Below are 27,537 nucleotides of genomic sequence, written 5' to 3'. Positions count from 1 at the left end.
CTCATTTGCCCTTTTCCGTGTGTTTTTCAATTTGTGAGGGTTTCAGACCACAGGCCTGAAGGCACAGGAGCTTCTGAGGGAGAGGGGCTCTTTCAAGGTTGTTTGATTTGAGGCTGGGCACTGAAGCATTGGATGTGACCAGTGACTCAGAGCTGAGTCCCCATGAATGGATGTGTCCAATCATGTTGGATTGATGGGCTAAATGCAGGGAAATCCAGTCATTCCATTAAATATCAATATGCTTTTTCTTATTGTTCCTGAGGGTGCCCCCTCTTTAGAGGGGTCTGGGCTAGATGATCTTTAAAGGTCCTTTTCAACCCAAACTATTCTATGATTCTATTTTTTTTTTCTCCATGATGCTTGGAAATGAAAGCAAAACCAGGCTGTGTTTAGGGTTTTCCACATCACTTAAACATCTTGTAAAATTCACCTTTGAGCCCTTCACTTTGCAGGGGGGCTGTGAGGTGGATGATTGTCCAGGGAAGCTGTGACAGCTGAGCCAGGCAGGAATTGCATTTGCTTTGTGTGATGCCTGCAGACCAGACTTTGCAGAGTGTCACTGGTTTTAACTGGGAATAGCATATTTTGGCCTTCATGAAGGAGCAAGACTTCTCTCTTAGACAGGGCAGGATCCTGTGGATGACTGGCAAGGAGCAGAGAGGTGTTCCAGCCTCAGGAACTGGGATTAACATGCCAGACCTTGCTTCTCTTTGATTTCCAGAAGGGTTGGGATGAACCTACTTGTTCTGTGTCAAAAAGGTTCCCTATTCCAGCAAAGCTGCTTTGAAGGATGGGAATTCCCAAGTCCTGGAAACCCCAGGAAAGCCACAGGGTTAGAGCCTAATCTTGTGGTGCACCCTAAATATTGTCAGGGTGAGGATGCTTGATGCTGAATTTGTGGTGTGGTCCTGAAAGAGGCAGAATGCCTGTGGGGGAGAGTCTGCAAAACCCATTGACTGTGGGGCCTGGGCGGGGATTATGGGCTCAGACTGGCTGATTAACACGCCCTGGGATTTGTAAAGCTTTGGAGGTGTCAAAGGTTTTTCCTGCAGAGCATCTGCAAAACGTGGCTTAGGGCTCTGAACAGCCAGCTCTGAACTGAGCTGCAGCTGGAGAAAGGGGAAAGAAAAGGGGGAAAGGAGGGATTTTTGGGCTCTCAGAGCCAGCCATGTGTTTTTACAGGGATTTCTGCCCCCTGGACACCTGGGTACAGCAATGCTCCTCCACTCTAAGGTGCAGCCACTCTCATAAAATCTTGACTGATTTGAATATGCTCAATCAACTCCTGGTTTAACCCACATGGGAAAGTCTTTCCAGACTCTCCCTGTGAGTTCCTTACTGGTTTTGACTGGGATACAGTTAATTTTCTGCACAGCAGCTGCTCTGGTGCTGGATTTTAGGCTTGTGAATAAAACAATCTTACAGCTATTGCTGGAGATTGTTTACACAGCATCAAGGTACAATATTTTCTGAATTCCCTCCAAGAAGGGGGGAAAATTGAGGTGGTTTTTCTGCTTGTTTTCCTAAGCAAGTGTTTTTTCCTCTCAGTTGTGTAGTTGTTGTTATAGTTAGCCTTCTACAAATGAACTACATAACTCCTTTTCCCAAAGAAGCAATGGGAACCTGTGATCCCGTTAATCCCAGGTTAATTAATTGTGTTGGTCTTTACTCAGACATTTAGTCCTTTCCCACGTGTGGAGCCATGAGTGTGAATTTTGAGGAAAGAAAATGAGGGAAGTGAAATAGCATTGACATCATAAAAGTTTGGCTTGTGGGAGTCTGGATGTCAGAAGTTCTCTGTCTGATCTTGACAGAATAGTGAGAAATTGTGGCCCTTTTCCAGAGGAGCCTTGATTTTCCTCACCCAGAGGGAAGTGAATGTGACCTTGCTGCCCTGGAGATGGGCTCCAGTGATTTACTTTACATTTGGGGTTGAATTTGCCAGTGTCCTGCTTCACCAACTCTGCTTTTCCAGCCTCTCTCGTGAATTCCCAGGTGTCCTGGAACACATCCAAGGACACTTGGACTGTGACAGAGCAGAAAATGTTGGAGAGCAACTTTGCAGCTTTGTGTCCTTCCTGGGTGCCTGGATGCATTGGGAGAGTGCAGGCTAATGGAAAAGGCTTTTTGTCATCCTTTTTTTTTTTCCTATCCAAGTTGAAGGTATTTTTTCTGTCACTCATGAAAGACTTTGTGGAGGTGCCTCAAGGATGCTTGTGGTTCCAAAATGACCACGAAAATTAACTAGATAAGAAGGAAATGTGGGCCCAGTGGGAGTAAATGAATGCAATGGAAGGAATAGGAAGGAGCAGGGTTAGTTTGTGGTGATGCTCCTTGAGAAAGGTGGAAGAGGGGGAAGCTGGGGAAGGAACCAGTCTGGGAGTAGATCATGAAATGGGTTGGGAAGGGCCTTAAACACCACCTAATTCCACCCTCCATTATCCCAGGGTGCTCCAAGCCCTGTCCAACCTGGTCTTGAGCATTCCAGGGATCCAGGGGCAGCCACAGCTGCTCTGGGCACCCTGTGCCAGGGCTCCCCACCCTCCCAGGGAACAATTCCTTCCCAATATCCCATCCTAACGCTGACCTCTGTCAGTTTAAAGCCATTCTCCTCTGTCCTGTTCTTCCAGGCCCTTGCCAAATGCCCCTCTTTGAAATAATGGTCAGCAGGGAAGGGAACAATTTGAAATCTGTGAGGTGTGGCTTTCCTGGCATTGGTCACAGGACATTTCAGTCATCTGCCAGTTTGTTGTTTCAGAGAGGACCCTGCTGCCTGTGAGGTCTGGGTGGGGATCCAAAGTGCCTGGGTTCCAGGAATGCCTGTGGTTTTAGGAATTGGGAACCTCTGTGCTGCTGACATGTCTCATTAACAAAATTGATTAGCAAAGCTGAAAACTATAATGACTCTTCTTTGTTGGCCGTGAAGCTGGTCTGTGATTTTTGTTCACTGCCTCGTGTGCTCCTCTGGGAAAGGAAACTTGGATTTAGGAGTGTTTGGTTGCAGATTTAGGCTTTTTCTCCAGGTTGTTTCCAGAAGAAGTGTGGCCAAGCTCCACAGTGGGATTTCAAAGGTATAACCAGCAGCTTCTTGTCCATGGCTAGAGGTTTTAATTGCTTTTTGGTTGTTACTCTTTGTACTCATTTCAACCTTGAAAATTATTCTGTTTTGTTTTTTGGGGTTTTTTTTTGGTCTTTGTGCCATGTCTACAGTGAGGTGTTAAAAGCAAAGCTGGTGAACTGGTCTGGACCCATAATTTCCACTTGACATGCAGTTCTGAGCCTTTATTTGGCAGATCCTTATTTGCAGATGATGTCAGCAAGCACTTGAGAGTCAATTGACTGCAGTGAAGTTAAATGAGGCCCTTTTGCAGGGAGAATTATGGAACAAAAAATGAAACAACTGAGGCTTTGTTTGAAGTGTCCATTTACAGCCTGTGACTCCTGGAAACTGAATCCACTTCCTTGTGAGCTCTCCTGAAGGTGCCTGCAGAGTCAAGGTTGACTTTTGGGTGACAAAAAGCAGTGCCAGTGACCTTGGGTGGTTGTTGAGATCAGGCTGCCTGTGCCAAGGATGGCCCAGGGTCCAAGGAGAGCAGTTCTTGCCTCCCTGCCCATCAGCTGGGGGTTCTGAGGCTGCTGGGCAGACAGCAGCCTCTTGATTTGAGGGTGATGTGAACAGCAGAAACCTGGACACTTTAACATCCCCTTTATGCCAAAGTGTCCTTGCTGGACTCACATTCCCAGCCAAATTCCAATGGGATCAGATCAGCTGGATGCTTAGCAAAGGGAGAGGAAAGTGACCCCAGTCCTTGTCCCTTTGAGCAGAAACCAACCTTTCTCTTGATTGCAATCAAGAGGAGACCTTAAAGATGAGGTAATTCCAACCTTCCACTATCCCAGGTGGCTCCAAGCCCTTTCCAGCCTGGCCTTGGACACTCCAGGGATCCAGGGACAGCCACAGCTTCTCTGGGCACCCTGTGCCAGGGCCTGCCCACCCTCCCAGGGAGGAATTCCTTCCCAATATCCCATCTACTGATGCTTGTGGGGGAGAGATGGGTGTTGGTGTTGATGTGTCGGCTCTCTGCTCCCCCAGACTGCTCCTTTCACCACAAAGCTCTTTCATTCTCACTCACCAGTGTGTCCCCTCACATTTGACATTTTCTCACGTGACTTTTTGTGGCCTTTCTGGCAAAACAAACCTGGTTCCTGTAATTCAGAGCTCACTGTGCAGGCTCTGCTGGCCACGCCTGGTTTGTCACCGCTCACACCACCCCACATCCTGGGCAAACCACCCCTCTGTGCCTGTGCCTCCTTGTCTGGCTCTTTTCCTTCCCCAGCACCCTCTAGAGCCTCAAGTTGTGTCAGAAGTGGGGGTGTAGCTGAGCACTATCTAGAAAGGATCTCTCATTTTACTGTTTTTTTTTTTCCCCCTGAGGTTGATGCAGATTTACTCTGTGTGTGTTTGCAGGATTTAGTAGCTGTGTGCTCAAGTCTAACCAAATTATTTTGCTGCTGCCATCAGGGATTCCTGCTTCTCCAGCCAGAAGTGAGGGATAAACAGCACAAGGCAAAGTGGAACCTATGATGGACCAGTGTCTGTCATGTGCTGGGCTTGAAATATCAAAGTTTTTGTGTGATGAGCCAGCTCCAGCATTTAAATTTACTCCCAGGGTGGCTGATTGTTTATTTTCTTTCCCCAACGCTTCACCCTTGAGATTTAAAAAATAGTAATGAATAAATAAGCCAAGCTTCTGCCTCCTCTCCAGAGGGATGCTGCCTTTGGACACTCAGCTGCTGCTGGGCCTTGTGGCTTCATTTGGTTTTCCTCTGGCAGTGCACTGAACCCATTTAAATCTCTCTTAGGGAAAAATAGGTAAATCCCTTCCATATGTCAACTATTAGAAAAATACATCATTTCTCTGACTTGCACAAAGCATCCCCTTGTCTGGCAGATACAGGAACAAGTGCAGCCTTGTTTCTGGGAAGACAAGCCCCAACCTCATGCTGGTAAATCTGACATGTCCACAGTTTCAGGCAGTCTCTGTTGATGTCAGCTGTGCTGTAGAAGCTGGGGAAGACCCTGATTTTATCAATTTTCCCCTTGAAAGAGAGAGGCGCTTCAGTTTCGCCTTGCTCTAATTCTTTTTTTATTCTAGGCCTTCAGGTCACTGGGTTGCCACCAAAGCTGGGGCAGAAAGCTTTTGGCACATTATCCCATTCAGTGGCTTTTGTCACCAGATGTGTCTTTGCCCTCTGGACCATCCTGTGGGATAAATGAGGCTGTGTTGTGATGGGGCAGCACTCTGTGGAGCAGAATGTGAGCACTCAGGATTTGCCAGCTGGGTCAGCCTCGGGGTCATCGTGCCCCACATCCTGCCCCACATCCTGTCTGTGCTGGGTCAGGGGTGGGCTGTGGCAGGAGCAGGGATCAGCCTGCTGTGCCCTGGGCTCCTTCCTGCTCCCTCCTGCCCTGTGCCCATCTGGGCTCGAACACAGATGGGATTTTGGGAAGGAATTGTTCCCTGGGAGAGTGTAAGGCCCTGGCACAGGTGCCCAGAGCAGCTGTGGCTGCCCCTGGATCTCTGGCAGTGCCCCAGGCCAGGCTGGACAGGGCTTGGAGCAGCCTGGGACAGTGGGAGGTGTCCCTGCCATGGCAGGGGTGGCGCTGGATGGGATTTAAGATCCCTTCCAACCCAGCTCAGTGGGGATTCTGTGAAAGAGGACTCTGGAAAAACATAAGACACTGCTTGGGGAAGAGGAAGGGAGGATGAAGGGCAAGGAAATAAAGCAGTGCAGTGGTTGGATCCAGTCTGATCCAATATATGTCTGTTCTTCTTGATTTTAATTAACTGATGTCCATCAACTGGCTTGGAGAAACCTTTCCAGTTTAATAGACAAAACTTGACAAGTATCTTAATTGGAAGAAAGGATGTTGTCTAGTGAGATTGCTTTGTGTGGACACATGGACTTCTTAGAGAGATAAAAAGGAATTACAGCTATTCCTGAGCACACTCCCTCAGAGAAATGGAGAATTGGAGGTGGTCCCAGGAACCTCCTTCCATGTATTGTACTTTCACATATTTTTTCATTTAGGATGTTGTTCAGCTGCTCTGAGTCTTTTGTAGGACTCAGGCAGAGCTTACCTGCTTGGGAGTGGAAGCTAATTGAGGATCATTACCTTTTGGCTGTATTTTTGCTGAATTTCTGCTGGTATTGCATAAAGATATGTTGTTTGTTGATTGTTTTTTATTTTGTGATAAGTAAAAAATGGCTTTTCCTGCTTTCTTTGAGTTGGACAGCTTATGATTATGGAATGTAGGAGTTCCTTTGAAAGAAAAGTGGTTCTGAAGTTACAGTTAATTTTCACCCTACTGCAGCTGTTGAAAACTGGGGTTGCCACTACTTCAAACTTTATTACTGGTCTTGTGATGGGAGGATTTAGGGATGGGGCCTGTCTACCCTCTGCAAATATATTAAACCAAATATATTTGGGAGGTGGCTTGGTGTGTTGTATAAAGGAAACTGGGAAAATCAAGTGAAAGGAATCCTGCTCAGCCTGGGCTGAAATAGGAGCCAAAAAATTTAAAGCAACCTCTGCTTTTATTTTGGCATCTTTGTACCAGTTTCACTTGGATGAGCCCACAGGGCTGAACAAAGGAATAGCTGGGAAATTAATTTCTTTGGGATTGAAGACAAATTCTGCTCAGAGTTGTCTCTCAGTTACTCAGTGCAGCTGGAGTGAGCCTCTTGTTGTGCTTCAGGGCTTTAATTGTCTTCAGTGGGAATAATTAATTAATAGATTAGTGTGAGTGTGGTATTTACTTTCACAAGTTTCAGATTTGCAAGAGTTCTTAATTACAAAGCAATATCTGAAGGGGTTTCAAGAGAGCTGGAGAGGGACTGGGGACAAGGGATTGGAGGGACAGGACACAGGAATGGCTCCCACTGCCAGAGGAAATAGATGGGATTCTGGGGAGGAATTCTTGGCTGTGAGGGTGGGGTGCCCAGATTAGAAATTAGGGTTATAAATTCTATAAGTAACTGCTATAGAAGCCAATCAATCACCTATAAAAAGGTCGGCCCTGCTCAGGAGCCACTTGGAAAATCATCTAGAGCTGGCTTTGAAGGCAAAGCAGCTCAAGCTGCAGAGCGCACCCTGCAAACCCCCAAATTAGCTATGATTCCTGGTGGCATCAGCCCCAGTGCCACACAAGTCACCTCCAAAGCAGCACACAGTGGTTGGTGCTGTCAGGAGGCCTCAGGTACCAGGATGCTCCCAGGGATTCAGAATTCCTCAGTGGTGACACCAGCAAGGTCTCTTCCATCCCAGTCCATTCTGTGGTTCTATGGAATGCTAACCTCCAGGTGTTTGGGGGGTCTCTTTAATATATTTTCCCCTTGCTCTCATTTCCCCCCTCACCTCCTTTCCTGGTTCCATCTCAGACCTGCTGCCAGAGCTGCCCAAAATGAGCTGCACTGGGGGGAGCTGGCAGGAGAAGGATCTGGGAGCTTTGTTCTGGCCCTGGCTCTGTTGTACATCCTTGCAGAAGCCCCTTCCTGAGTGGGGTTTGTGCAGCCAGGGCTCTCAGTCTCATTTCCAGCTAAAACAGAGCTGGTTCAGTGGGGTCAGAGGAGCTAATGAGGGGTTTTTCCCTTGGGATTCTGTGCCAGCACTCCATCTTTGGAGATGAATGTGTGCTGGGAAAAGGGGGTTGGAATTCAGCAGTGTGACATGGCAGCCTGGATGCCTCTTGATAGCATCATAATTCAGGCAGCACAGCAGTCAGAGGAGCTTTGCCTTTCCTCTCCCCACTTCTGGAATGTGGGCAGAGCTGATGCAATGCATCTGTTGGGATTTCCACCCCCCAAGTGCTGGTTTGGGTGTAGGATGATGCTCTTAATTCAACAGCTGAACTCTCACCACTTCTTGGGTGATGGAAACCCAAATGTTTGCATTTGGTGGTTCCTTTCAACCCAAGTTCCTTATTCAGTTTTCTGGATGGGTCTGGGATTTGCCATTATATGCTGGTTTTTGTAATATTTAGTATTCCTCTGGGCTTTTTTTAAATTGTATTAAAAGCCCTGAATGATGAATATTATGAGATGAATTAAACACAGGCTTGGCCTGGCCCTTACCTCACCAACCTTTGGCTTTAAAGGTGTCAATTTAATGTTTCTTTTTCATGTCAATGAAGTGGCTTTTGACACTTGCAGCTTCCAGGGTTCCCAGAGAAGCTGTGGCTGCCCCTGGATCCCTGGAATGCTCAAGACCAGGTTGGACAGGGCTTGGAGCACCCTGGGATAATGGAAGGTGTCCCTGCTCATTGCTGGGCAGGTTGGACTGGATAAGCTTTAAAAGGTTCCCTACATCCTCAGGCTATTGTATGATTCCATGATTCTCACTCCTTTTTCTAGAAAAGCCTGTCAAATTCAGGAAAACATTTTTTCTGCTCTTGGGAACAAAGCTTTCCTGGGCTGGACTTGTTCCTTCAAAGCAGCTGGGGAAAAGTGGTGGAGAAGTGACCCAGGCCACACAGAGCTGTCAGGATGTTTTAATGTATTAAATCAGCTACAACTGCTGCTCAACAATTATATTTTGCAACAGGGTTCAAATTTGGGGTTTTTTTGCCCTCTGTGTCTGGGTGTGATTCGAGATTTAATACACTGCCTGTGCTCCCAAATTGTTTTCCTTAGGAACTGCCACTTGTTCTCCAGGCTGTCACTCCATGGGAGCTGCCCGCAGTGGCATCCCAAGGGAGTGCCTTTGCCTCTGGGGCTGCCAGAAGTGGTGGATGGGCTCACCTGGAGCCAGGTGCTGCCTGGAGATGCTCCTGTCACTCCCAGACCTGATGGATGGAGCAGCCTGGCACTGCCTTTGCAGCAGCAAAATGCAAATAATGAGTGTGAAAGGGTCATTCTGACTGTACCAAACAGCCACCAACAGTGCCACAAATACTCATTATTTGCAACAAACCAAGCACTCCACAGAACATTGCAGCCATACAAGCTAGGGCACTAAGGGAACAACCCACAAAATTGCAAGATTTTACAAAATCCCAACTTCCCAAAACCCTGAGTTTAGCAAAAGATAAACTTGAAAGAGCCATTGAGGCTCAAACAAAAACAGTTTTTAAAAAGCCTTGCTGCTTTACAAGTAGAGCCCATTGAAGGCCATGTTTTAACTACAAAAAACATAGTAATTTTTTAAAGGAGTGCTATAAAGCAGTAAAAATGCAAAATTACCCAACACAGTGCAAAAAAAATTTTACAAACCACTGTCACTTTGGAGGCTGGAGGGAATTTCTGGTTGCTTTTCTGAGCCCTTTTTGGGCTCATTTCTCTGCTGTGCTTCAGATGCTCTTGGATCTGTTTTATTCTCAAGCCTTGCACCCCTTCTAATTATTGAGGGCTTGCCAAGCACTACAGGACAGCTTTGGAAATGAAGGCTTGTCTTCTCCTCTCTTCTGACTTGTCTCAAAATGGGAATAGTCATTTTACCCTGAAGATGCTGCTCTTACCTGTGCTCTGTAAATGGATCCCAGCACCAAGCTGGATATTGCACCCCAGGGAGAATCTGGGAAGCATCTGCTGCTGCTGGCACATTAAGTGGTTATGAGCACTAAAACAGCTTTATGAGAAGCCAGCACTCAGCTTCTTATTAGTCCAGTGCCTCTGTGGCTTGAAAACAAATTAAATTTGAGATTTTCAACACTTGCAACCAATGTTTAAAGCTATTAGAGAGGTAAAAAGCTGAAATGGCTCTAAAGCCTCCATTACAATTTTACCACTGATTGAAGGCTTTTCCAGAGGTGGCAAGAAGGATTTTTAAAGCTGCTGCTGGGCTTGCCTTCCTTAGAAGGCTGCAGTGAAGCTGGGGAAGGAGGTGGATGTGGTCCAGGAGGAAATTGTGCCAGCCCTGGTGCTGAAATGCTCCGTGGGGATGGCCACGGGTGAGGGGACAGAGCCTTTGGAGCCTCCGGGGTGTCTGAGGGCAGAAAAAGCAACAGCAGGAAAGGAAACTCTCCAGTTTCTCCACTTCTGCATGGCTTCCACCAGCACGGGCTTGTTCAACAGCTAATTTTGCCCTGAGTGAACTTTTTTCTTCCTTTTCACCCCCATTTCTTGGCAGTGAAATGATTCATGTCGCTTTGTGGCTTTCATTTAATTGGCGCCTCTTTCCCTCCCTTTTTAACCTGTTCTGGTTTTCTTCCTCTTTCTGTGATCTCCTTTCTTCTGTTTGCTGGAAAGGAGAGAAACAGCCCAAATCCCTTTCCTCAGAGCTGCTCAAAGGCTTTAACTCAGATATTTCATGTGCACCAGAGCTGCCTGAGGACAAGGAGTTCTTGTCCCCTTGTTCCTGATGATGCTGATTTAAAGACAGCACCAGCCTAAGAAAGAGATTTTATTTATTTATTTCATTTTTGAGATTGATAAAGAAAAGATCTGGGTGAATTTCATGGTGGTTCTCAGAATCAGGCAGAGTGTGTTCCTTCTGCTATTATTTTGGTTTGGTTTGGTTTTGTTTGGTTGGGTTTTTTTTCTTATTTTGCTTTTTCAGGACTGACTTCCTCAGAGGCTGCTGGGTGTTAAAGCTGGGTGGGAACTCCTGGTGCAGAACAGAAAATTAAAATTTCAGATATCATTGTTTCCTCTGGATGTGTCTTGTCTTCCTTGTTGGAGCAAGTTAAAGCTTGAGGATGCCTTCAGAATCAGGAGATGCATTAAATGCCACCAGTTACCTGTGGAAAGTCATTTCCTGGTGGAAATTTGATATTTTCTGAATTATGGTGCCTTTGTAATGGAGGTCTTGATCTTGGCAGGCTCCACCTTCTACAAACACCTCAAAAGATCAGCAGGAAGGAGTTAGTAAGGAGAGAAAAAACAAATATGTGGACATACTTTGAAAAATCATTCAATTCATGCACTGCCCAATTTTTGGACTCTTGCCTCGCTTGTGGGGCTGGGACACAAGAAATTCTTTTTGCACTGGTGGAAAAGAGGCTTTGAGTTTAATAATTCATGTATGGACATCTTGAGCTTTGTTTAAACCCTTTTGTCTGTCATCACAGCGCTGGCTTGAAATAGAATTAGGGTTTGTTTTCCTTGGCTTCCCAAAATTTTGCTCAAGGAGGACTTCAGCTCTATTATTAAGCCATGTTTACTATGTAGGGACACTGACACTGGTGAGGAAAGCTTGTGAAGTAAATCATGCGCTCCTTGTGTGTTTGGCTGCTGCTTTTTATTTGCTAGGACTTTCTGCAGTGGATTTGCTTTCATATAATTTGGTGGGAGGAGGGTGATTTAAATATGAATTTAATTATTTCCAGTGGTAGGAAAGGAGCCCCTCTGTAGCTGTGTGCTGTCACTGCTGCCTGCAAAATTGCAGCTATTTATCCTCCTCGGGGTCCTGTTGCAGTCAAATTCCAGATGTCAGAGTTTGCTGGGGTTTAAAAATGATTTTAATTTTCTCAGAGGTCTGGAGAGGGTGTCAGGATTGATTTGCTGTCTGTGAACAGAGGCTTTGGTTTTGTGGCCTCTGAGCGTGAAAGACAAACTCAGGGTCACTGTTTATCTCTTCAGAGGCTTTGTGAATATGGAAAACCAACTTGTCCAGATCAGTCTCCTCTTGGAAATGCTGCTTTTCCTGTAGGAACAATGGTGGGGAAAATGGGATGGATTATCCTGATGGAATTGCTTTTGTCTGTAACAAGTGCAGGATCCTGTAGTGGCATCAACCTGAGCAGCATGAAATATTTGTAACTGTTTTCTGGGCTCACAAAGAGTGTTGTGCCTTTTACAGGCAGAGAGATGGCTGTGAACCCCTGAAAATTCCAGCTTTTCCCTGTTTCTGAACTGCAGGATAGGGGAAAAAATAAAATAGGGATGCTTAGATGTTGTGTGAAGTTGTTGATTGCAACGATTCCTCTGGAAAAGCTTTCTGGGAGTGACTTTTATGGAATATCCCAGTGTTTCCCTGGCCTCACTCTGTGTCCAGGGATGTTCAATCCAGTTGTTTCCAAGATTCTCCTATCACTTTTGGGCTGCTCCCTGAGCCTTGATACAGATCTGCTGATTCCTGTGCCCTTCCTGTGACTTTCCCTTGGGAGCATCTGGGGATGTTTCATCTCTGGTTTGGGAAAGGTTGAGGAGTTTTCTTTGAATATGTTACACCAAAAAAAAAAACATTGAGGAGTGCAAAGCTAGGCTGAAGGAGCAGGTACCTGAGGTGGTGGGGGTTGGAGAAGCTGAATTCCTGGTAGGGCATGGAAAAGGTGGAGACTAAATAAGCCCTGACCTGGGATGCTGCTCCTGGTGTTCTCAGCCAGCAGAGAAAGATAATTTATTTGAAAAAGATGCTGTTGGAGGGAAGATGCCCAAGCTGCAGGATTCTTAAAAAATTGAATCTTAAATCTTAAAAGTTAAAGCACAGCCTCAGTGTAATGAGGAATAAAAAAGGGAGGTGCAGTGTGTCACTATTTATGGCATTATGGTAATTCTGCTTCCAGAGCAGAGCTTTAATTTGTACCCTGCTCAAGTTGTTGACTCTAATTTATAACCCAATAAACGTATAGATTGTTGCTCAAAGCAGGCCAGGGATATTACATCAGGCCAGACCTAATAATTTAGGAGCAGTTTATTAAGCTTAATAGCATCTAAGGTGCAATTGCTTTTACGGGCTGGCTTATCCCATGTGGCAGCACCTGGTTTGTTCAGGGTGTGTCCTGAATCCATGGCTGCAGCCTTGTCTGCTTGCTCCTGATGGGGAATTGTGCTGTCCAGTGGTGATCTGAGTTCTTTTCCAGCACCTCTGCCCCGTGGCAGGGCTTTGGAGCTGGGTTTTCCAACCCAAACAATTCTGTGATTCTGTTTGTAAGCCCTGCTGATTCTGAGTCCATGACTGGTGCTTGTTGGGTTTTGGTTTGTGGGGTTTTTAGGTTTCTGTGTGGTTAGTTTGCTTCGTTTTGGGGGGTTTTTTTGGTCTGTTTTGTTGTTTTTAGAAGCTTTTTTTGTGTGTGTGCCACAGGCCATCCTTTTGACAAGGTACTTTTGATAAGGTTTATTTGCTTTTTTTAAATACCTGCCAGCAGGAAACAGAGTTCAGCCTTCTCCGAGCTACTGTTGGATTCTGTCAGATTTATTTTATATTTCTGCACGACCTCAGGCAGCTGTCACGTCTGTCTGGTGGTTTCCCACATGCATCAGCTCTGGGAGCTGGGAGCACTGCATGTTAATAACTCAGTTTTGCACTCAGCATGGAGCACAGAGAGAAGAAAAAGACTTGGCCACAGAAATCAATCTTCCAGTTCCTCTGAAGTCCATGTTTTTTGCTGGAGACCTTCTGAAACAGGGGGGTGTGTGAGGAGCAAACATCAAGCTGTTAATGGGCAGAACCCAAACTTCTGGACAAGATTCTCCAGGCAAAACCCCCAGAGAGCCTAAAGGTCCCCCCTGAGCCTCCTTTTCTCCAGGCTGAGCCCCTTTCTCAGCTCCCTCAGCAGCTCCTGGGGCTCCAGCCCCTTCCCAGCTTTGTTCCCTTCTCTGGACACACTCCAAAATGTAATTTTTTAAATTATTTTTAATTTTTTAATTGATCATATAAGTGAGCTCAATCTGCTCCTGTAAATGGTCCAGATTTTTTCTCTTGGCCAAACTGGATGGTTTTCTGCCTGCTTCTGGCAACCATTCTCCTGCTGGGAATGCCAACATCCATCTTCTCCCTGTGGCTTCCTACTCTGAGGCTGGGGGGAGCATATTCCACCTTTTTCTTGTCTCTTGCCTCCTGCAAGCTCAGCTGTAAATCAGGTTGGCTTGTGGCCACAGCCTGCTTCCAGGCTGCTGCCAGGAGATTTATTGACACTACTTTTATTATTTTTTTAGCTTTTTTTTCACTCTGGCATAGTGCAGTAATTGCTTTAGGGAGGATGTTTTGGAGGGGTGGGCCTAGACTGGAGAAAATTAGTTCTGATATTTTTCTTTGATGGATGAACAGTTGGTAGGAAAGCTTTGCTCATCAAATATTTGTGTGGTGAAAAAAAAAAGTAATGTCAGGCCTCCCTGTTTTTGTCCTCTCCATCCTTTGTGTTGCTCCCAGAGCTCCTGGCCACAGCTGGGAGGTGCTTTGGGAAATACCCCCTGTGATGAGACAGGCAAGGGACAAATCAGCCCTGTCTGAGTGTTAAATGCAGCAAGAACATGTAAAAGCCCATATCCTTCAGGGAGAACGCTCCTGCTTGGCTTCAGAGCTGTTGCTTTTCCTTTTCTCCTGGCTCTTCTGAAAGCTGCAGCCTGTTTGGTGCTGGAGGAAACCCAAGGTGAGGTTCCTCTGGAGCCCGTGGGCTGCAACAGCAGATGCACCTCCTATCTCTGAGCTTCCTGGGCTGCCTTTGGAGAGGAAGGAACAGAGAGTCCTCCTGCATCTCTGTGAAATACTCCTGATATTCTCTCAGCAGATCTGGAGCAGTAATAAGCAGGCTGCTGAAGAGGCTATAAAAAAATCGGAAATATGGCTTAGCACGTGCTATGTTTAGAAATTCCATCAGTGCCTCTGAAACAGGAGCTGTGGATAATTCAGATATTTCCTGTGGCAAAGGATTGGATTTTTTGGGGTGGGTGTCCTGCAGGCAGACAGTTGACACCCTCAAGTAGGTTTGTAAATGTGTCTTTACTTTTCCTGTGTAGGCAATGCTGGTTGTATTTTCATTTTGAAAAATAAGCAGGTGTCTTATACCAAATGTGCCTTGATATAATTAGTCATAATTAAGAGCCAGGACTGCTTCAGCTGTTGATTGAAAAACTGGGTATTTTTCTCACCAGCTGCTTCTCACTGAAACAGTTTTGATGCTCTGAGATGCACGGAAAAAACCCAGCCCAGCAAAAGGCAGAACAAGTTCAAGGCCATTCCTCCCCAGAACTCTCTTTCTCAGTGGCACAAACCCCTGCTTAGGGATTGTGATGACAAAGCTCACAGAGGTGACAGATGACTTTGCAGTGACTCTGCAGATGACTTTCCTGCCATGGGTTTTGCTGCACGAGCAGTTTTTGCCCTTGCAGGAAGAATAAGAGAAATGGGCTGAAAAGCTTTCTTTGCAGGGGGCGTAAAAATTAAATTACTTCAGAAAATTCAATTTTTTTTTCTTTACTATGCATTTATCTTACCTTTCTTCAGGTCCAAGATGTTTGTCATTATCTGAATAGAGTAGGAAGAGGAAAAAATTGGTTTTGAGCACGGTCAGCAGCCTTTAGAGCATTTTATGTCTGCCAAGCTCCTCTTCCAAGCAGCAAATTGAAGAGTTGCTTTGCTCCATGAGAAGGGTGGAGAAGGATCATGGAATGCAGGTGTTATACCTTGGTACCACACAGGTTGTGCCTTATTTTGGGCCATATTCTGTTCCATAAGCAGGAGAGAGGTTGTGTGGTTGGGATAAAACCCATCCCTTTTGGGTTGGTGCTGTTGGCACTCTGGTCATGATCTATTTCTATGCTTGGAAATATTTTTTATTAACATCTATCCCAAATGTGAAGCCAAAAGCCACATTTTCTATTGTCTGTAAAAGCCCAGGCTGCAAACCAGTGGTGCTTTGGGAATTCTTTTCCTACATTCTTCCCCAAGCTGCAATCTGTCTGTCCATTCCTCTCCTGGCCACCACAGGGGTTTTATCTCAACTTGCTGAATCCACGTTGGGTTGTGCAAAGAGATGAAAGTGTGAAAAGCAGTTTGCTCATCCAAATTGTCCACAGTCACGTGGGAGAGCTGGAGGATTAGCACTTTTTCCCTGGCATGTTTTGCAATCAGTGAGTGATGGAGTAGGGAAAACCTTGAGCTTTGGGTTATTTCCAGCGCCAGCTGTTTTGAACTTCCAGAAAATGCCCTCTCCAGGTTGTCCTCTGAAAGGGGAGTGGAAAGTCAGGCTGGCTGTGCTGCTGCTTGGACAAACTGTGGAGTGCAGCAAGGTGCAGTATTGTATTTGTGGAGTTTCCAGATGAAGGAAGGAATTATGAATCTGATTCTATGTTCTCGTAAGGGTAATTTATTATTTTATGGTACTATATTATATTAAAGAATACTGAACTATACTAAAGAATACAGAAAGGATACAGACAGAAGGCTAAAAGGATACTCATGAAAAACTCCTGACTCTTTCCAGAGCCTCGACACAGCTTGGCACTGATTGGTCATTAAGTCAAAACAATTCACATGAAACCAATGAAACAATCTCCAACCACATTCCAAAGCAGCAGAACACAGGAGAAGCAAATGAGATAATATTGTTTTCCTTTTTCTCTGAGGCTTCTCAGCTTCCCAGGAGAGAAATCCTGGCAAAGGGATTTTTCCAGAAAATACAACTGCCACAGTGGAGGAGCAGCAGTTTGGATTTGTTATTTCTGTGCCACCTTCCATCGCTTTAATCAACGCACAGCTCTTGAGCAGAGCAATAATTATTCCCATTTCCACAGAGCTGAGAAGATGAGCCACATTAAAATGCCTTTTCTGGAACTGCAAACGATTTTGTGGTGAGGAAATGAAGTGAGTTTTCTCTCCAAAGAGCAGCCACCCGTGGTGCTGCTTTGCTTCCGGGGGCACTCACTGGACATCCCTGGAGATTCCTGGGCTGATCCCTCAGCGTGGGCAGGAGGAAGCCCTTGCAGGGCCTGAAGGGGCTCCAGGAGAGCTGGAGAGGGACTGGGGACAGGGGATGGAGGGACAGGACACAGGGAATGGACTCATCCATCCCCTCTCTGTCAATCTGGGATATTGGGAAGGAATTGTTCCCTGTGAGGGTGGGCAGGCCCTGGCACAGGGTGCCCAGAGCAGCTGTGGCTGCTCCATCCCTGGAAGTGTCCAAGGCCAGGCTGGACATGGCTTGGAGCAGCCTGGGACAGTGGAAGGTGTCCCTGCCATGGTCCATTCCATCCCAAACCATCCTGTGGTGTTCTATGAAGTGTTAAATTTGCTCTGGTTCCGGAAAGGTGACTCAGGAATTCCTCCCTTGGGAACTCCTCATCTCCCTGGCCTTGCCTCTTGCTCAAAGCCTCCTTTGTGCTTTTGCTGCAGGTGCTCCAAGTTTAAATGAAGAGAAATAAACCAGATTTAATAGAAAAGGGCCCCTTTTTTGGGCTTGGCACCATTCAGGGGTTGCCCTGGAAAGAGCAGGGGGGGATGGAGCAGTTCCAGGGCCTTTTCCAACTCAGGCACTGAGGCGTTTCAGGTTTTCAGCACTGAGGCTCTTGCTCCTGCTTCAAACAGGACGGTAACAACTTGTTTCTCTTGTCTGCAAGTTGGCTGCTTGCCTTTCAGCCCTGGTGATGGGTACTGAGGGGAAATAGCTGCAGGGGAAGCCCTGGCTCCTGTCCAGACACGCATGGCAGGGTTGTTGTTACATAATTCAACTTTGCCATGCCAGAGTTTATAAACATCACAGAAAATGCCCTCTTGCAACAGCAGTGATGTGAGTGTGATGTGTCAGAGCTGCTGGGAAGTGAGAAGGGGACCTTGTGTAAGTCAGACTTTTCACTTCTTGGCTGCAGCTTTTATTGGCCTATAAATTTTGCTTATTTTAGTCCTCGCTTTTGTGCCTTCCAGTGGTTTCTGAATAACACAAGCATTTAGACACCTACTGCTTTAGCATTTTCCTTGCTGCTGTCCTCAGCTGGAGAGCAGCTGACCCTTCAGGCAGAATTTCTAGATGATCAACCCTTGCAAATGCTTTTTTAATGTGTCATTGCCTGTCACTTGTGCCACTGATGGAGAGAGAAGGAAGAAGCTGTGTGGGTTTCCAGTGGGGAGATGTTCTGGTTTGCCTTTTGGTGTTGATGCTCCTGGTTTAGCTCTGTCCTCCTGCACGTGCTGCTGTGGAGGTTCCACAGGCTGCTGTTTGTAGGTCATACCAAGCAAGGTTCTCCTAGACTCAAACTGGGTCTGATCTGGGGTTTAATCCAGAAAAGGTGGATATTGGTACCAAGAATGGCACCCACTGCCTCTTCTCCTGTCAGGATTTTGTCTTCCAGCACTGGCTGGTGATGCTTTTGCCCTTTTAACCAGCACAGAAATCCTTGGTTCATTTTTGTTCCTTTTGTGCCAAGCATCATGACAAGTATTTTTAGTACTTGTCTTGCAGACATTTGCTGCCAAGGGTAAGAGGCGAGGGAAAAATTGTCCAAGGAATAAACTTGCTTTCTGTTTCTTCTACCAGTCCAATCATTTGCCCTTGTATCTGACATCTATGTCAAACTATTTAAGATATTTTATAGAACATTTTACAACAGAATTCCTGCAAACAATTCTGAAATGCAGTAGTTCTCTTTAAATAGGGATAAATATCCAGAATTTTTCTCATCCACTGTTCTTCCTGTAAAACTATGCTTATTAAACTCATAAACACCCAAGAGGAGAGAGCTGGGGGCACATCTGAGCCTGAGCTGGACAAATGGCAGAAGCAGCTTGGGGCCAGGACAGAAATAGGATCAGTAAAGGCAAAAGTGGAGCTGTTTCCCCTGGCACTGAGTGATCCATTGAGGTGCAGGGTGGTTGGGTCACAGCTTTGCTGGGCTTTTTAGAGACTGCAATCTTTTCCAGGCTTGGTATAGGGCCCAAATGTCCCATTTCCACCTGGAGCCAGAAGCTGACCATTAAGGAAACACCTTCCCAAATCCCCAGGATGTGCACAAAATGTTCCTCCTGCTGATGATAATTTTTTTTCTGAGATTACTTGAGTAAAATGTAATACTGAGGCCATTACATTTAACAGCTTTCATTGGCTGTTTCTTAGGTAGATTATCAAGTCCTTTTTTTTTATTGAGCCTGCTTTTATTAAAGCTGTTTTTAATCCTAACCCCCTTGCCCCAGGATGCTGGTGCTTTAATTAAAGTGAACCATCAGCTGAATGCAAGTCGACAACATCATGTGCCTTTGCCAAGGACTGTCAGGAGCCTGGGATGAGTTAGCAGGAATGACACCCTCAGGAGGCTCTGAGGGTGAAATCCTCCTGCTGCTTGATGCTGATGAGAGCTCAGCAGGGGTGCTGTGCCCAGCAAGGTGCCCCACTTCAGGCAAGCCTTGGACCTGAGCCACTTGGTCTCTGCAAGAACCACGGGTTGTATTTTTTTTCCTTCCCTAGATGAGGCTCATCAGTAAAGACTGCAAAAAAATCTGGACCTATTTAGTCTGGAAAAATTATCTGTCTCCCCTTGGCCTCCAAGTATGAAAGTGTTGGGTAAAAAAGGAGCTTATGGTGCTTTGTTAGCATCAGGAATGGGTTTGGAATACTTGGATTATTCCATGACTTTGTCCAGAAGCACTGGTTATGTTCGCTGGGCAAAATCCAGTAGGTTAAAACCTTGTTATCAGGAGCTGTGGAAGTAGAGTAAATCATGCTGTGGGGGTTAGCTTGGGGATCCCCTCTTGCTCTCTTCTGTTTCCTCATGAATCAGAGGCTCCCTCAGGGATTTTTGTTTACCTCTGCCTTGAATGAAAGAGTGAGGACGTAATTGCTGGAAGCAGAGCTGGTCCAGGACGTGATTATTGCTGCTGAAAGTCCCCAGGGGCCTCCAACAGCCAGAGAGAGCCCTGGCTCCAGCTGTGCTCTGTGTCTGAACAGCACAGGAATTCATTCCCATCTCGGTGCCATCCAGGCTTGCTTTTTGTGATGGATGCTGGGGATGCAGTGAAATGCTGCCTTTGTTGGGTGATGGGCACCTAGAGAGAAACTGGTGCTCTGGCAGAGTCTGTGGGAAGGGAGGGGCAGGCAGGCTGGGTTATCCCTCAGTTTGCATCCCTTGATCCCTCTCCTTGCTTTTCAGGCAAGGAAAACTGTCCCACTGCTCCCAGCTTTGCAAGCCTGGAGCCTGGAGGGAATCAGCCTTACCCTTTGTGGTTGTGTTTCTGGGAGCTGGAGGTGTTTCACAAAGTGTAGCAATGATATTTTTAGAGGTTTGGCTCTCCTTTAGTTGCATCTGTTGAGCTGCAGTTCAGCCCCAGCAGGAGCACATATTTCAGGAATATGTTCTCCGCCGTTTTCTGTGACCTGCTAAATGGAATTCTAAATGGAGCGTGTCACGGCTCAGGAATCTCATTCATGGCCTTTTCTAACAAGGTGTGCAGAGAGCTATTAGCCCGGTCTTTGTAATAATCAAACAAGACGTGCCTGAGATGTGCAGTGACTGACTTTAGGAAACATCTGGTTGAGTGTTGAAGCCTCAGCAGCCACAGCAGCAGGGCTTTCTTCTCTTTGCTCCTTGCTTCAGACCCATTGTTTGCCAGACCAAATTTCTTCCTCTTTCTTCCCATTTCTTTAATGGTTGGCAAGTGCCTCTTGTGCAAGACCATAAGGGTTGCCAAGGAGTAAAAAACCTCGGCAGTGTTTCTGAAGTGATCAGACTGTCTCAAATCAGTTGTGCTCCCAAATTTATCCTTCCAGTCACTCCCTCTCCTTGGAGAGGGCTGTAGCAATTGGGAAAAGTCCTATTCCTTATGAAATTTGAAGTACTAAGCCAAGACAGGGGGAGAGCAGAAAGTTGAGGATGAGAAGTAAAAAGCAAGAGGTGGAGGAGGAGTTCAAGCAGAGCTTTGCACCAGATGGTGGCGATTGTTGGATAGAGAGAAAACAAAGCCTTTGGGCAGGTTACAAAGTCCTGTGGGAGCTGCTTGATGCACTGTGGGGTCTTGCAGTTTCCTCCTGCTCCCTTGGGCTCCTGAACATTCAGTCCAAGAGAGGGATGAAAGCCTGATCCCTCTGTAGCTTTAGGTGAGGGAATTTCAGCCCCGGTGCCTCGGTTCTGCTCCGGATGTGTGTGAGGTCTGAGGCCAACATTTGCTACTCAAGTACATTGATCTGCTCACTTAAATGCTTCAAATCCTTGGAGTGCGAGGTGCTTTCCATTAGTTGTGTCCCTCTGCAATGCCAGATGGAGCTGCTGGATGTGCTTTTGGCAGTGAAGGCTGATTGCACCCTGGGCTGTAACAATGGCAATGCTGGGTGTGGGTTTTCCTCTCCAGGGACACTTGAGGGAACACATCTGAGCACTGAGGGCTCCCTACAACCATAGAATAGACAGAAGTGAACCCACTGGGGACACCAAACTGTTTGGAACAGGAGCCAGGAACAGAAGAGGAGGGGCAGAGAGCAGGGGTTGTGCAGCTGGAGATAGGAAGAGAGGATTCTCCCCATGAGGGTGGTGGTGAATGGAGCAGAAGCCAGAGGAGGGTGGGAATTCAGAACAAGCCACTGCTTTAAGGACTCTTCATTCACATACTGAGAGTTAATAAGGAAAGTTTGTCATTTCTCCTTGGGAACTCAAGTGTTCCCCTTGACAAAACACTCCAGCTGACACTTGTTCTTGGTGATTCTCAGTTTCTGGTTCTCTTGGGAGATGGAGTCATCTTTCATCCTCAGAGATGATTTAATAACTTGCTTGAAGATAGTATTTTGTTTGTTTGGACAAGGTCTGATTGGGTAATCCCGAAACGAGGAATTGCGCCGTTGGTTTTCCCTTTGTGTTTGCTGGACAAATGTTAGCTCTCCTCCTTTCCTCTCCAAGCTAACACTGATAAATGCCTGCAGCAAATTGATTCTTGAAAATGCCAGAAAACAGTGGAGTGCAGACTCCTAAATAAACTCTTTGTTGGATCCAGGAGTGAATTAAAATGGTCGGAAAACACACTTGAGTGATGGTGGTGGTGCTCCAGTCCGGCTCCAGCTCCTGGATTTGCTCCTGAGGTAGAGAGCAATAGTTCAGGACTGATCCCTCAAAAACCCCATTAATTTGCTAAAGGCAGGTTCCTGAGCTGGTGGATATTTAGGGACACGAGGATGGGATGCACTACAGGGAGATAAAACACCTTTTGACCTTGTTGCATTTCAAAATTTGAAAGTGTGGTTATATTGGTTATCTCTGAGTGTTGCATGCACGTAAAACTTCCAGCAGGGAGGTTTACAGTATGGAGCTGGAGGAAGATTCCCACATTTGGGCTTTGTTGGTGTGGTCAGATCCACGTGCTGCTGTTTTCCATCTGCTTGTGCATGCCCTCCCCAGTGTGCTGCCAGATTTGTGGGAGGGCTCAGGCTCAGGCTCCTTCCAGTTTCCTCTCAGCAGAAATTTCATCCTCAAGCCAAGAAGCCCTTCAGCAAGAAATTGCTTTAAAATATTAGATTTTCTCTAAAAGGCTTCTGTTTTTCAAAACTGGAGTTTTTCTGATTAAAATAAAAAAAAAGGGGGGGGGTAGAGGAGGGGTAAGACATTGTTAAAAATCTTCTTCCTGTTCTAGTTAGATTTTTATTTCGTTATTTCATTATTTTAATGAATGAACAGGAGGTTCACTGTGCTCAGGAGACAGAGAATGGGTAGGGTCCTCCACAGGGACTGAAAGCCATGAATTCCCAGAGGCACTTTTGGCTTGAATAAGATCCTTCTTCCTGGTGGATGACTGGCAGCTCCAGAAACAAGAGGGTCGGCTTCCTCCTCCTCCTCTTCCCCCCTTTTTCCTCCTTTTTTCTTTTTCTTTTTTTTCACAGTTTCTTCCTTCTTTTTTTTCCTTTTTCCTTTCCCCCCCCCCTTTTTTTTTTTTTTTCAATTAAAATGTATCCCAATTGCTGCACTCATCTGACTTAAACTTCTACACACTTTGGGTTTCTACACCTCTGCCCAATGGTGGCTCCTTGTAGAGTTCACAGACTCATGGAATGCTTTGGATTGGAAGAAACTTTAGGGATTATCTTGTCCCAACCCTTGCCATGGGCAGGGACACCTTCCACCAGACCAGGTTGTTCCAAGCTGTTGATGCTCTCCAATTCTTAGCCTTTTAAAGAAAATATCTTTAAGAGAATAAGATCCATCTGCTCTGAGGTGGATCTCCTCAATTCCAAGCACCCACAACCTCCTTCCTGTGTTTGGGTGGGATCTTTCTTTGTCTTTGGGTGGGATCTTTCTTTGTCTTTGGGTGGGATCTTTGTCTTTGGGTGGGATCTTTCTCTTCGGGCGGGATCTTTCTTTTCGGGCGGGATCTTCAGGTGGATTCTGCTGTGGTTTCAGCTGCTCTAGGAGAGCTTTGGGCGCAGTGGGTTTGTTGTGAGCCCGGTGCAGTCCTCGCCCGTGGATGTGAGTCCAGGAGGGAATATAAAATCCATCTGTTGCCATCTGAGCTGTGCTGGGGTGAACTGCAGCTCGCTCCAGCAGTGGCATTCGGGTTCCTTCACAGGAAAGCTCCTGTGGATGCAGTTGGAAGGGCCCCAGCGCCACCCACGTTGATGGAATGTGTGCTGTGAGCTCATCCCTGTGGGAATGGAGCCCTAATCCATCCAGCAGTGGCATTTCCTCAGACCCATTCCCAGTTCAGAGCAGGCTTCTCTCCTTCCAGTTCCTTCTGAAGCTCTCTGTGGGTCCTGGGTCCCAGGGAGGATGCTGGAGGCGTGGGTTTGCCTAGGAAGGGGCTCTGCTGTTTCTTCCCAAGGCTGGGAGATGTAGGTGGATCTCAGGGATGCTAATCCTGCTTGGATGAGCTGACAAGGACTCCAGCAAGCAGCACAGGTGCAGGATGGCATTTCAGGGCTTCTGTCAACTGGGGTGACTCCAGCAGCTTCGCTGGAGCAAAATCCTTCTGCTCTGTTGGCTCCGTGGGCTGTCAGGGAATCTGCTGGCTCTGGCCTTGCATTTTCTTGGCTTCCACGGAGCAGACCTGGAGCCAAGAGTGTTGTACTGCCCCTGCTTCCCAGCTGGGTCCAGAGGAAGTGTGAGGGGGCAGCTGAGCTCATGGTGCAGCATTTCAGCAGCCCTGGGGACTGTATGTGGTAAAAATAAGGAATTTAATATGGTCTCACATGTTGAACCCTCTGTTTTGCCTGCAGGCCTCAGGCAGGGTTTGGGACAGACTTCTTAATTATGTAATTTAAATCAATGTTAATTATACATATATTGAGTTTATTTATATATCCTATCACTGTATAAATATTAATTCTATTACTCTTAATATATAATATGAAGAATATTAATTATATGGTTGATCTTGGTGATCTTAGAGTTCTTTCCCAGCCTTTCTAATTCTATGATTAATAGAATTAACGTCAGGAGGACAGGCACATGTAAACGCAGTGATAACCACTTCAGATCAATGCAGTCTCACCCTGTGCAGTCTTGATTTTTAAGATCTTAAGTGTTGATTATCTGTTCTAAGTTCTCATCACACTCTGAATCCTGATACAGTGCTGATCTGCTTTTTGGGAGGAAAATGGGCAATTTAGGTAGCCTGGATTTCCTGGTCAAAGGATTTCTTTAGTTCACAAATGGTGCCATGCTGGGAAGTGTCTCCTGGCATATGTGTGATCATCTGGAAAGAAATAGGTGAGAAATTCCTGTTCCTAACATAGAATTGAGAAAGTCCTTGTAGGAGGGGTTGGTGGGAGTGTGTGTATAGTTAAACCTCATAACATCTCCTACAGAGCCTAAAATAAATAAAATAAGCTTCCTGAGCCTCTCTGCTTTCCTGTGCCACTGCAGTCAATAATGCTTTGTCTGGCTTGGGGAGTTGCAGCAAAAGAGACTGGCAGAGCCTTCAGTTAACCAAAACTAATCCCTAAATTGGAAAATCTGTCCCCTGTGATACGAATTTCAGTGCTGTTTTAAACAAGATTAAATCTTGAAGCACAGGAGTGGGTAAAATCCATGAACCAGTGTCACAGATGAATCAAACATTGGCTTTTCTGCAGCAAATTCCTTTAATATGTGGATTGGGTTTTTTTCCCCAAAACCTCCTAACCTGGAGCTGGTTTTGCTCCCACCTGGCATGGGGTAGGGATTGGGGATGTGCAAAAGTGGTGGAGAAACATGTGTGGAACACTGATTTATGTATTTATTTGTTATGGAGGATTCTGTAATTTAAACAAAAAATTTAAAATCTGGCAATCTCCAACTTGGTAGAATGTCTCTGTCTCTATTAATTTCCTTTTGGGGCCCTTCTGATTGTGTCTGTTGATCACTGAGTCAGAGAATGGTTGGAAGGCACCTTAAAGAGCAAATATTCTTTTTATTTTTTTCTGGAAGCCCACTGAGAAATGTGCCTGAACTCACTGAAGGATGCCTTGAGACAGAAGAATTTGCCTGGGTTTTCACAAAACCAGCAAGGCATGGCAAGGGCACCCTCAAGGACAGACCCAAAATAGCTTTTGGAGAGCTTGCCACAAGCTCTGCTGCTTGCATGTAAATAAGGGGGGGAATTGTCTTTATACATACAGGGGGAAAAGCTCAAAGGTTTTAAAATGTTTTCCTTGGCTTGTTTATCAAATCAGGGTCATCCAGTGCATGAATATCAGCAAAGCTCAGCCCAGAGTGACCTTCAAAGAGCTGGAGGGTGGGATTTTTGTAGAAATTGTGGTCTTTGGCATAAAAGGTACCTAAAAACCCCCAAATATATGTACTTGAAGCCATCCAGTGCCACCCCACCATGGGAGGGGACACCTCCCTTATCCCAGGCTGCTCCCAGCCCTGTCCAGCCTTTGGAACACTTCCAGGGATCCAGGGGCAGCCGTGGCTTCTCTGGGCAAAACTGGATGTCTTGATTTGGCTTATACAGCCAGGAATTTGGAATTTCTAGCAGAAAACATCATTTTTGGCACAGCAAAAACGAAATCATTCCAATCCTTTTTATTGCTTTATTTTGGCTTTTATTTTTTTTTTTTCTATGATGGAGGATACAAGGAGGAGCTGTATCACAGGATTGGTATCCAGGGTGATGCATAATAAAAAATAGTCACAGTTAAAAATAATTATACTATTAATTCACAGTTAAGTAGTTAACTGGAATTATCTCTTCCCTTAGCATGGAAAGGTAGGCAAAACCTGGTGTTTTTTAATGTTTCTATTGTCACTATGTTGGTTACATTGTTTTGCATAATTAAAAAGCCAGGAGAGTTCACCAGAAAAAAAGAGCATTTTCCGAAAAGATCAATGTGTGCTCAGGGTCTGGAAGGGAATTATAGTGGCAGAGTTGCTCATTGTCTTTTCCAGTCTTCATCCTTCCTTGCTCATTGTGGGAAGAGAGGATTTGTTGGAATATTTTCCCTGCAGAACTTATTTCAGTGTTTTCCCTGTTGAAATGAAAACACTTGTGGCCTGTTTAAAGCCAAGGAGTGAAAACCAACCAGGAGCCCATGGAGATGGTGCTGGTGGGAAGCACTTTGAAAACACTGAGTGATGTCCTTGTGGTTTGGGATTTGACCCATGGTATTGGAGCAGGGGCACGGAACAGATTTGTCTGAGGGATTTCTTTTGTGTGTGTGTTGGGTAGAATTTGAAATGCTCCTGCATGCTGAATGTTGGTGCTGGTGTGGTCTGTTTGCAAAGCAATTAAAATATGTGGTGGTGGTGGTGGGAGGAATAAATGGTGGGGATGGGTGGTTTGGCTCTGCAGGATCTGAGCACCTCAGGGGAAGGAATAAGGAGTAGGAACATCCCTAATCTGCTGTGTAATCTTCACCATGTGATAACTACTCATTTAGGCTAAACCCAGGGGAGGGGAAGATGCATGAGAATGGAAAAGTTAATTAAACAATTGCCTCAAAAAACCCCCAAAACACCTAAACAACCACCAACAAAAATCCCTCACCAAACAGAACCCCAGCTCCACATCTGGAAATGTCCCCTCTTCCTTGACAGCTGCAGAAATGCTCTTCCAGCCCTCCATAAGATGAGTCTACATAAATGAGCCCTCTGCCCAGACCAGGGGAAATTTGGGACATTTCCAAATTTGCCTTTGGAAATGCCTCTTTACTCCACTGAGTCTCCACAGCTGGGATGAAATGGGATCCTGTTGACACTGACTTTTCTCTTCCTTCACAGTGGGAGCGCCTCTGGTTCCTCATCCTCACCTCATCCTTCTTCCTCACCCTGGTCTGGTTTTACTTCTGGTGGGAAGTTCACAATGACTACAATGAAATCAACTGGTGAGTAGAGCTTCCCTCAGGAAATTTGGGGTTTGGCCATCATGCACCTGCTTGACACAGGTTTGGGTTCATCCGGATCCTTTGGATGGAACTGTAATGATGAGAAAGGGAAAAGTGGGGTTCAAGGAGAGCTGCTTCTCCTGATCTCTGTGTAGATGTAACGTGGCCTCACGTCTCCACTTCGTGGCTGGGTTTTTGTTTGTTTATCTTGATGGTTGGCTGGGTTTGAAAGTGACTGAGCAATTTGGCTGCAGCTATTCCACAAAATATCCATGGCAAAAATTCAGCCTGAAGCACATGGGTGTGGAAAACATTGCACAAAGTTGGAAGGAGCTGAAAAGGAGCTTTGCAGTGGGATGTGCTGGAATTTAGGGTGTTGCCAGCTGCCTCCAGTGGTGGAAATTATTCTCCCTTTTATTATCGGCAGCATCTTAAAACATTTTGACAGCACCTTGGGCTGTATTCTAACCAAACTGCTTTGACATCATCTTCTTGTCAAATATAAGATGTAAAGTGTGTTTTAAAGCACAGTGGGGAGCTGATCCCTTAAGTAAATAATCTGCTTTAGATGCTGGAGCTGTGTGAGGGAGAGTGTTTACCAACATGGTGA

The 27,537-nt window shown here is 45.9% G+C and overlaps 1 protein-coding gene and 1 long non-coding RNA gene across 4 annotated transcripts in view; one reads left to right on the top strand and one right to left on the bottom strand.

Annotated features, from left to right (window-relative positions):
- The window catches only part of GDPD5 (glycerophosphodiester phosphodiesterase domain containing 5), a 97,025-nt gene that overhangs the window by 42,448 nt on the left and 27,040 nt on the right, over positions 1-27,537 (top strand). For all 3 annotated transcript variants that reach the window (XM_064411140.1, XM_064411141.1, XM_064411138.1), the window contains one exon: positions 26,824-26,927. In XM_064411140.1, the coding sequence (XP_064267210.1) occupies positions 26,824-26,927 (104 nt within the window). The remainder of the gene's footprint in view (positions 1-26,823; positions 26,928-27,537) is intronic.
- On the bottom strand, positions 6,582-7,799 carry LOC135295083 (uncharacterized). The gene is made up of 2 exons (XR_010357148.1): positions 7,421-7,799; positions 6,582-6,773 (listed from the first exon to the last, which is right to left on the bottom strand). It is a non-coding gene; the product is annotated as an uncharacterized LOC135295083 (long non-coding RNA).

This window comes from Passer domesticus, chromosome 2, assembly GCF_036417665.1.
Source record: "Passer domesticus isolate bPasDom1 chromosome 2, bPasDom1.hap1, whole genome shotgun sequence".
Lineage (NCBI taxonomy): Eukaryota > Metazoa > Chordata > Aves > Passeriformes > Passeridae > Passer > Passer domesticus.
This window is presented reverse-complemented; position numbering and strand designations above follow the sequence as displayed.